At 33.3% G+C, this 11,349-nt stretch overlaps 1 protein-coding gene across 3 annotated transcripts in view; it reads left to right on the top strand.

Moving 5' to 3' along the window:
• The window catches only part of CHMP2B (charged multivesicular body protein 2B), a 28,743-nt gene extending 21,344 nt beyond the window's left edge, over nt 1-7,399 (top strand). For all 3 annotated transcript variants that reach the window (XM_009445899.5, XM_054680810.2, XM_063806911.1), the window contains 3 exons: nt 1,778-1,880; nt 5,309-5,415; nt 5,617-7,399. In XM_009445899.5, the coding sequence (XP_009444174.2) occupies nt 1,778-1,880; nt 5,309-5,415; nt 5,617-5,727 (321 nt within the window). In that variant the 3' untranslated portion in view covers nt 5,728-7,399. The remainder of the gene's footprint in view (nt 1-1,777; nt 1,881-5,308; nt 5,416-5,616) is intronic.
• Nucleotides 7,400-11,349: the final 3,950 nt, after the last annotated feature.

Raw genomic sequence — 11,349 nt, forward strand, 5'->3', positions numbered from 1 at the left:
GTCTGGCCAACATGGCAAAACCCCACCTCTACTAAAAATACAAAAATTAGCTGGGCGTGGTGGTGGGCAACTGTAATCCCAGCTACTTGGGAGTCTGAGGCAAGAGAATTGCAGAAACCTGAGAGGCAGAGGTTGCAGTGAGCTGAGATCACGCCACTGCACTCCAGCCTGGGTGACAGAGAGAGAGACTGTCTCAAAAAAAAAAAGAGAGAGAGAGAACATTTCGGTATACATTTTGTTTCTCAGTTACCTTATTCTTTTTGAGTGTCTGATTTTTGAGACAGTCTCGCTCTGTTGCCCAGGCTGGAGTGCAATGGCGTGATCTTGGCTCACTGCAACCCCTGCCTCCAGGTTCAAGTGATTCTCCTGCCACAGCCCCCTGAGTAGCTGATATTGCAGGCATGAGCTACCATGCCTGGCTAATTTTTGTGTATTTGGTAGAGATGGGTTTTCACCATGTTGGCTAGGCTAGTCTCAAACTCCTAGCCTCAAGTGGCAGGAGAAAACATAGCACATTTAAGGAATAAAAGATGTGTGTCTAGAGGGCAATAGTGCAAAGTTTAATCCATGTTAGTTCTCATAGGCATATTATGGAATTTAGCTTTTAGCTAAATTTAACAGCACTGGGAAGCCACTAGAGAGTTAGGTGTGTTGGGGGTGGGGAGGGATGGGGGGAATGCAGTGTCATACTTGGAAAGAATACTTGGGCTACAGCATTGCATGCCATTGAGAAAGGACTGTTTGCTTCATATCTTTGAAATCAACATGTTTTCTATTGTATGGTTTCTTTTAATATACTGAATTAGCTATATAATGCATACATATATGTTTATCATGTATGTATTATGCATCATATATATAAAAATGCAGTCATGTCTGGCTTAACAATAGGGATACATTCTGAAAAATTCATCTTAGGCAATTTCATCATTGTGCAAACATTACGGAGTATACTTATATAAACCTAGGTGATACAGCCTACTACGCATCTAGGCTATATGGTATATAGCCTGTTGGTCCTAGGCTACACTGTACTGGATTTTGCAGGCAGTTGTAACATAATGGTTTAAGTATCTGTGTATCTAAACATAGCTAAACATAAGAAAGGTATAGTAAAAATGCAGTATTATAATCTTATGGGGCCACTGTCGTATATGCTGTGGGTAATTAACCAAAATGTAAGCACATGAAACATGATTGTAAATAAATTTTGGTGGTACTAGAGAACATGAATCTCTTAATGAAATGAGTTGTGAATATATAATGTAAGAGAATTGTTTTCACATAGTTTTTCAAAGCTCACATTTTTATATTTTTTTAAACCATGGTTTAAAATGTGTTAATAGATTAAGTATATATGCTAGTATATCTTCTAATCTTTTTTAATTTAGACATTAAGGTTTTAATGAAAGTTTTTATAAAAATTAAATTTAAAAATTTATTGACATTACCTACTTGCCACATAAACAGGTAAATTTTATTTTCCTATTTGAATAGCAAAGGATTTTATGCTGATAATGTTTTTTATTACATAATTCCTTGCCTGCTGTTCAGATGAGGTTTTTCACAGTGGTCTTTATTATATAGATGTTAAGCAGATGGTTTCCAAATGACTATTTCATTTTTTTCTAGAATATTTAACAGTCTATGTTTGATTACGGCAGGATGGATATCTTTTTAAAGCCTATCTATATTTGATGTGTTCCCTTTTGACTTATTTCATAGTAAAATTTTCATAATTATGAAAGTAACATGAATCTTGTAAATACATTTAAAGACAATGCAGGCAGTTAACAAGAAGATGGATCCACAAAAGACATTACAAACAATGCAGAATTTCCAGAAGGAAAACATGAAAATGGAAATGACTGAAGAAATGAGTAAGTTTAATAAGTTATAATGAAATTTATAGTTTTCTCATCTTTGAATTAGCCATTTATTTACTATAAGTCTCATATTCTCATTCACGAAGGCAGAAATGATGAAGCCAAAAATGATAGGCTCAAAATTCTATTTGTATTTAACTGAGGGAAGGTATAAACTATGTTATGCCACATCTCTATTACACATTGGCTTCAGCAGTTTTACTTTACTGATTAGTATACCAAAACCAACTTGTGAGGTACATAATTCATGATATAAGTCAAGCAGTTTCAGAGTTATGTCAACTCTTTGATACTGTAGAAGATTTGCCTGTATTAGAGGTAGAGGTAATGGAGCTCTTTTTTTGTTTGTTTTTATTCTCACTTTTTTTCCCTCTCACAAGAGTCTTCTAATATTTAGTTTTTGTCTTTTTGAATATAAACTAATTACATGTTATGGTGGAAACACAGAGAATACAGAGACAGAGCATATAAAAATTATCACAGCACTCAGATGTAGTTACCGTTAATGTTGTACGTTTATTTTCTGTTTTTTTCTCATAATCTTGATCTACAAAAGTGAGATCACCTTACATGTACAATTATGAATATCTTGCTTTTTAAAAACATAATAGTATAACATAAGCAGATACTCGTGACCTTGACATTAAATCTTCTCTGAAGTCTTTTTAAAAAATAGCTTTAATATCATTTAACATCAGTATACCCTAGTTTATCAAACCATTCTTGTGTTGGTCAATAAGATTGTTGTAAAACTTTTAATGTGTTTGATAATCCTTTGAAAAATACGTGTAAGTATTATCTTTGACTGAATTTCTTAAATCTCCTCAGAATATTAACTTTTATAAGGCTGTTGGTTTGTACTACCAATTCTTTCCGGAAGACTACACCAATTTTTATTTCACCAATAATGAATGACTGACCCTTCATAGCACCCTGGTCAACATTAGATTATTGCTTATATTATGTCAAAAACTGGCATCATTGTTTTGAAAGTATGTTTTCTAAATGTTTTACAACTATAAAAAATGAAAAATAGAAAAATAAATGTTTTACAACTATGTAGGGATATACCAGTTTAGCTTTGCTTATCTGCTATCATTTTAGTTAACAGCATTTAATAACATTTAGTGTATAAAATAGTATCTAATTAAGTTACCAGGGTTAATAAACTCATTGTTCTAGTATTCTATTTCAGTATACCTATTTTTATTCTTGGTTGTAATAATACTGTATGTTTATCTTTGGCAGCTCCAAAAGTTCTGTAGTTTTTACTTCAGGCCTTTAGTTTGAAAACTATGAGTTTTTTCAGGTTGTTGAAGCATCATCAATGATTTTTTAATGACTGAGAGAATTGTTATTTATATAATGATCTTAGTACTTAACATGTGGTTTCCAATGCCAGTGATGGCAGTTCTCAGCAGAGAAATTAACTTTTCCATTAAGCTATAATGAAAAGAATCAATAACCCTTACTTAATCAGATATCTATAATACCTACTGCAGTTGTTCTCATTTGTATTTTAATACATTACAAGTTAGTCTGTAATATAATTTAATGCATAGCAAGTTAGTCTGTAGTATAATAGTAGTTATTGATGGTTACTCATTTTTTTAATAACGTAGTAAAATTCACTAACAATATTTTCATCCAAAAATAAATTCAAGGTGTAAATCAGCATATCTTTTTCAAGTTGGAATTTATATTCTGCCATGTTGCTCCAAAGCTTGTTCACAGTTAAGACACAAGATCTTTGGGAAATCTTATACTATACCTCTGATGAGCGTTATTACACTTTTTCTGAAAGCATTCTTCTTTGTTAGTCTGATTACACCTTTCTAATCTTTTTCTTCTATCTACTTCATTCATTTTTTTTTTCTGCAACTACTACTTTACTTATACTTATAAACTCCGCATGACCTGGACTTTGCATCTCCTGTATTACTTTGCTAAGTTACATCTGAGTAACATACCGCTAAATTATTTTTTTCCAGAGGCTTACCTTTGAGCATATTGACTAAATTCCTTTAGGGGTTTTCTGCTTCCTACAAAATAAAATCCCCAAATTTTAAATAAAAGACAAGAAGGAAGTATTTAGCTTATGAAACATCTTCAGTTTATACCCTAGATGACTGACTACCTTATGTGACATTTCCAGGGAGTCATGGCTCATAGATTATAGGTTTGTTACTATAGCAGTCCTAAACCAGGACACCCTGGTAAGAGCATTGCATAGACAAGGACTCTCTTGCTAGTAAATATTAAGCCTATTTGCCAGGAGCCCCAGTTACCAACATGATTACAAGGAAATCACACTAGGTTACCTGTCTTTCTTTTTCTGGGGACATTCCCCAGATACCAGGAGAGGAACAATTTTAGGCTAGCTGCTTTAATTTTTTTTTTCTCCCAGACATTTGCCATTTATGTACCTTAAATAACAACCAAACAGAAGAACTTATTCCTTCTTGCTTGTGTCCCTGTTGCCTCACAGTGACTTTGCCCAGGCCATTCCATTTATGTATCTCTGTGTGGTTAAACCCTGTGTATCCTTGCCAGATTACTTCACATGTAACTTCCTCCGAGTTGGATGTGATCTCCTTCTCTGAAACTTTATAATCATTTATCTTTTCTCTTACCACAATCTGTTTCTTAATTTTTTTCTTTTATACTCAAGTGTCAACTACCCGAGGTCTTTGTTTTTCTCCGTCTATATACCCATTGTATTTATATTGCATTTCAGGCACTAGGTGCCCAAGTTTCAAAGATAAAAAAGACATAATCTCAATCCATCAAAAATTGCTTCCCCACAACTCAACATGATGCATTCTATACAGAGTGCTTTCAATAAATACTTTGGGGAGGTAAGAGAGGTAGAAAAGGTTGTAGCAGTAATAATCCTGTTAAATCGGACATCATTCTTTGGGCAAATTTAATAAAATATTGAACCTTAGATTTCTCTAGAATATTCTACCTGTATCTTGAATGTAAATTTAAGAGGTATAAAAATATGATTATAGATATAAAAAGAGTAAATCGTTTTCCAGATATTAACAGGATATTTATTCTTGCATATTCTTCCTCTGCCAGCTTAATGGATACAATTTGTGAAATAATATTTAAAAATCTTAAACATGTAGCTGTGACTATCACATGGTTTTTGTCTATTAGAATTAATTTTTTAAAAAACAGAGTAGACTTGTTTGCTATAAGATAATTTGTGTTGAAATGAACATTATTCCAGATTTAATGGCTCAAATATGTATTTATCAATTTACTTCACTGACATTTTGAAGGATTTTTTTAGTTTGTTCACTGAGTTTGCCTTCTGTAATATACAAAATAGTTGGGCTAGACTGTAAATATGTAAGTCTAACCTGAAGTTTGTTTGAAAGTAACTGCTTTGCTCCTTCTCCTATATCCCCTAGTCAATGATACACTTGATGACATCTTTGACGGTTCTGATGACGAAGAAGAAAGCCAGGATATTGTGAATCAAGTTCTTGATGAAATTGGAATTGAAATTTCTGGAAAGGTATGAACATCATCTTTTCTTAGTTGGAAATAGTTTCTGCCTACCACGTTTGTCACTTAATTGTTTTGTTTTTACTAGGAGGTGCATGGTTTTTATTTCTGTTTCAAAAGTAAATTAAACAGACCTCTTCACAGCACATCCTGTATGTCCTAGTCCAAATGTTTCCTAATGCACGTTTGTCTTTTTCATTGTTTAATATAGATGGCCAAAGCTCCATCAGCTGCTCGAAGCTTACCATCTGCCTCTACTTCAAAGGCTACAATCTCAGATGAAGAGATTGAACGGCAACTCAAGGCTTTAGGAGTAGATTAGTCAAAAGAAGTCATACTATTTTGCTTACTTATAATTATGTAGTATAAACCAAGCACAGTGCAGATTTCTTTTACAAAACACATGTATTTTGCAAAAAAAAAAAAAATGAAGACCATGAGTGAACAGTTGTTTCCTAACCCATGGCTATTTAGAATCTTTTGCCAAAGAATGACAATGATGCAAAAATGGGAACAGTTTGGATTTTAATTAGAACTATTTAGGAGTGATGATGTGTAAAAAGTTGACTTCTCTTTTGCATGGCACAGAGAAATTATATTCCTTACTTCATGTCAGTTTATGTTCTAAATCTTTTTCACTGAATATAAAAATCTTGTTAAATGCCATTAGGCACCAACTTAAAGAGGGTTGTAAAAATATTAAAAGTATATCGTTAATTCTGTATCTGTTGCTTGTCTTTTGTAAGTGATTATGTGTTATGACCATAGGTGGTTACAGCTGCCAAATTATTTTTAAATGGTCAAAAAGAAGAGTGCTATTTAAACATCTGTCTTAAACAAAAACTGTCATAACTTTTCTTTTTTCTTTTTCCATTAGGAGAACATTCTAGTTGGTAAATTTCAAAATGTGCTTGACACCTGCCTTAAATAGCACAGACCTATTGTGCACATCTTTAAATTATTTCAGCTGGCAGAAAAGAATTACATTTAAAACTGAAATCAAGGCCTCAATACAAAGATTATCCTGGCTCTTTTCTATCTCTGTGGGCCTAATTGAAATATGTACTCTTATTTTAGACACTCCTCTGTTAAAACAGACCAGGTTTTCCTGGTCTCAGACCTATGATGACTTGTCCCTTTGATGTCACTACTGTGAATTGAATATAATTAGTAAAAATAGATGATGAATAAATAACACTTTATAGTAAGAAAACAATATATTTTGGCCATCTAAAAATGAGAATTATAATTATATGAATTATAATTTAAACTGTTTAATTTTGTTTAATGTGTATATTGAATCTTCCAAATTGAAGCCATTATTCTCAATTAAGTACTACGACTGTGATAATGCTTGACCTACATTTCTAAAATAAAAATTCACATTTTTTTGATAAATAAACTACAGGTTTACCAGAAATTACTATCTAAATGTGTATTAGCAGTATTTTTTAAGGTGAAATTGCCTTGGTATCTAATGAATGTGTAGACAGGGAGATAAAATGAAGGATTGCCAGACTAGTTAGAATAGAATTTAGGATTAGGTTAGTTTTGAAAAATGATGTTGTAATATATGGGTTCTAACACATCCTACCATGAAAACTGGAGGAGATATGTGTAACCTGGTTAATTTGGGATGGTGGACATTTTGGGCTAATACTGACAAAATACATCTTAGGACTAGTATACATGTGACACGGATTGCTAGGAGGAACAAAAAACTAAACTGTATAGTTTATATTCCGTAAACCATTTTATAATGTTCAAAGATTAGGTTTCGTTATTGATAGTATTAAATACACAGTTTCTCTTAACAGTGATGGGTCAAAACATTTTACCGGATTATGGAATGTTTACCAGAACATGTTTTGATTCTTGGATGTACATAATAATGCCATCTAACTTATTTACGTTCCTGTTTACATGTGGGAGCTTTTGTTTTTAAAAATTATTTTGTTAAAAAATCTCAATAAAGATTTATTATTGTTGTTCTTTTCTTATCTTTTTTGCTCTTTTTGGTTCCTGCTAAAATTAAAAATTTTATGCATATTTGGTAATTTTTCAAAAGAATGATCTTTATTATTTTCCTAGAAGTACAATTAGATAAACTCTGCTACTTAACACTAAAAAAAAAACTATCTTCTTAAGAAATAATTTGTATTAGACAAATGTTTGTGAATGTAATAAGCCTAAGAATTGGTGGTTTCACATTAATTTGTTCCCAGTATTCTCAGGGATTAAACATTTTTAAGTTTTATTTTTGAATGTATAAGTCCCAGTGACTTATTTCATTTCAGTCAAACATGGATACCACAAAAGAATTTGGACATAAAAGACAGAGAGATCATTCTGATTTGGCTACATTTATAAAGTGTTCTGGTGGTAGTTTTCACAATCACTGTCACTGTGAATTTGTAATGTTATTCTATCCTTTGCTAAAAAGAAAACAGTTACTTTTGAGCCCTTAAAGAATAAGAAATAAGGGTTCTTATAGATTGAGCTTAATGAAAACACTGGGTTTTTTTTAACCTGTTTTTTCTAACTTCTTTAGGCACAAAAATAAATATTTAACAATTGTAATCAAACAAGAGGTTGCTGTAATCAAACAAGAGGTTGCCATAGAAAGAATAGAAGAGTATCTCTATGACTAAAAAGGATGCAGCCCAAAGCCACATTTTGTTACCAAATGAAAAAGTTATTTATGGGGGAAATTTCGGAGTACCAGAGAAGTAGAATGTGATACGAAAATGTCAATACTAATGATAACACCTGTTCTTAGAAAACATAAAATGACCATCTGTCAGATGATTATGTTGCACACACTGTGCTGTGTGCTCTGAGGGGAGTTTCTGGTTATTGCAAGAGCTAATGGAAAGGGGCTCAAGATTGTGACCCTATGGACCAGAGAGAGGAAGCTGTCAGCCTATGGGCTTTATGTTGTTTGACTTGCACAGTGATATATCTTTTACTTTTTGCATTTGAATGCCTTTAGAGAAAACCTGGTACTCTCTTTTTCCGCCAAAATGTGCATTTCCTACCATCCTAGTGGCCATACTTCTCACCTGATCTCTGTGGGCCTAATTGAAATATCTACTCTTATTTTAGACACTCCTCTGTTAAAACAGACCAGGTTTTCCTGGTCTCAAAAGAGACCTGTGATGACTTGTCCCTTTGATGCCATTACTGTGCATGAAAAGGTTTTGGCAACTTCAGAAACACAGATCAACTTTCCAGTTTCCTCTCTGTAGAAGCTGAGGATTCAAAACCATTCTAAGCTTAGTTGTTTTAGTAGTCAATTGGATTGATGTTGCCTTAGAGGAAGCCTGAAGATTGTGAAGCCTGATTTCAGGTGTCCTACTGTTGGAACACCACATTCCCCCAACAGCTTGAAAATACACCCCCCCCCCCCCCCCCGCCGCCATCCCCAAACACTGAAAATATTTCTCTGACTACACAAATCCTTTCCACCTTTAGAGATGGAAAGGTAAATTGTATGAATGAGTTTATCAGCCACCTTTACTAGGTAAAGTTGAATGTACCAAACTAGTAGAAATGACAAACATCTTTCTTCCATTTTAATGGACAAATCTACTGAATTCCTGAAGACTTAAAGAGTTCACAAATATGTAAGAGGGAAAGACTATGGCTACAGTCAGCCTTTGTCATTTATTCTCCAAAGTATGAACATATCAGTCTACACAGTGAATTGTATGTCATTTGTTTAATTGAGGTTTAGGATTCTAAATGGCATTAACCATTTTCTATTGTTTTGAAGATTAATCAAAATAAAGTATTATTTTAATGTAGTTAGAAAGTAGTCTCAATATAAATGAGTTTTGTATAATACAAAACATTAATACAAATGAGTTACTGGTATCTACTGGCCGGGGAGGCCTCAGGAAACTTACAATCATGGTGGAAGGTACCTCTTTGCAGGGCGGCAGGAGAGAGAATGAGAGCCCAGCTAAGCGGAAAGCCCCTTATAAGACCATCAGATCTCATGAGAACCAACATGCGGGACATGTAAGAACAGCATGCGGGAAACAGCCCCCCTAATCTTCATCTGGTCCCTCCCACCACACGTGGGGATTATGGGAACTACAATTCAAGATGAGGTTTGGGTGGGGACACAGCCAAACCATATCAGTTAGCAAATAATTGCTATTTCACTGGGCACAGTGGTTCATGTCTGTAATTCCAGCACTTTGGGAGGCTGAGGAGGGAGGATCACTTAGGTCTAGGAGTTCAAGATCAGGCTGGGCAACACAGGGAGACCCTGTCTCTACAAAAATTTTGAACATAGCCAGGCATGGTGGCGTGGCACCTGTAGTCCCAGCTACTCAGGAGACTGAGGTGGAGAGCCCAAGAGACTGAGGCTGCAGTGAACAATAATCGTGCCACTGTACTCCAGCCTGGGTGACAGAGCAAGATTCTGTCTCAATAATAATAATAATAATAATAATAATAATAATAATAATAATTTGCTATTTCATTAGTATTAACTCAAAATAATTTCTTTTAGGGAAAATACATGGTTCCCAATACTGGTAGTGTCTAAACTTGAAAATAATGACCTTATGGATGGATGTTTGATAATACTACTTATGATCTAAACATATTGATGATTTAAGCATATATACATGCTTATTTTTGTTACATAAAGTAAGAGTAAACATTACCAGAGGAATCATATTTAAAATGCAAAACAATCACTAATCTAGATTTATATTGCATGACATTTTGTTTCTATTTGCAAGTTTCAAAGTACATATATACATTTTTGCATATATACGTATACATTTATGTATACATGATCTGGCTTTTAGCAAACTAAAGAATCCCTTCCCCAGTTAATGTGTTTTAAGTAGGCGAAGAAATACTGAGTTATCCAGAGAAGGAGCTTGAATGCCTGTGTGGCTGAATAATTTGGAATTTACTCTTAAATAAGAATGTTGTATTTAATATCTTTTGGATGCTAAATGTGTGCTTAAGCATGGATGATTAGGCCACCGAAAGCTGTTTTGTTAGTTAAATGTCTATCTTTGTTAGTAATATATCAAATTTTACCCATCTAATTGATGGTGATTATGTATGAACATACATATATGATCTGTGTAGATTATGACCTGTAAAAATGCTAGGTCTTTAATAATATCATAAAAAGAGACTGGACAGTATAATTTATTTAGTAAGCATTCTAATTCAACAATAAAATTTGGTCTAATTGTTACCACTTTTGTTATATAAAATAAGTTAGATAAACATAGCCAGCAGATTTACATTCCAAATGCAAAACAGTCACTATTCTAAGTTAATATCACATTACAGTTTGCTTCTACTAGCATGATTCAAGGAAATGCATTCTTATAATTTAAATAAATATGTTCTTGTCTATAAAATTCTCAGAATTAAAATTAAAATCTCAATATGTCAAACTTTTTACAAATAGTAAATCAGATTCTAATCGATTATACCAAAAGTGATCATGTCTTGTTATAGAAACCTGGATGATTTTCTAGATTGTGAGATTTCAAAAACATTATAATTTAAAATTAGGTGACACCATTCACATTTGTAGCCATTGTTAACCTTAAACACTCCTTCATTTAACAAAGATTGCATGCCTAATATGATCAAGAACTTTCCCAAGCCCTGGAGAGGGAACACCAAACAAGCCAGATCTCTTCTGTCCTGTTGCAGCTTACAGACTAATGGTTTGAGGCTCAAGAATCCATAAAGCATTATCTTCTACAGCTACACATCAAAAAGCTAATATTTAGGAAGAATAAAAAGATCAAAAATTAATGTTTCTACACATCTCTTTTGAAACAGTTCTATCAGCTATGCCCTAAATTTTAGCTTCAAAGTATCAATTCTGATTGAGGTTTATTCCTAAAGGGAGTAAGAAAACTATAAGACACCTCCAGCTCTAAGTTCAAAACTT

The sequence above is a fragment of the Pan troglodytes genome, chromosome 2 (genome assembly GCF_028858775.2).
Source record: "Pan troglodytes isolate AG18354 chromosome 2, NHGRI_mPanTro3-v2.0_pri, whole genome shotgun sequence".
Taxonomy (NCBI): domain Eukaryota; kingdom Metazoa; phylum Chordata; class Mammalia; order Primates; family Hominidae; genus Pan; species Pan troglodytes.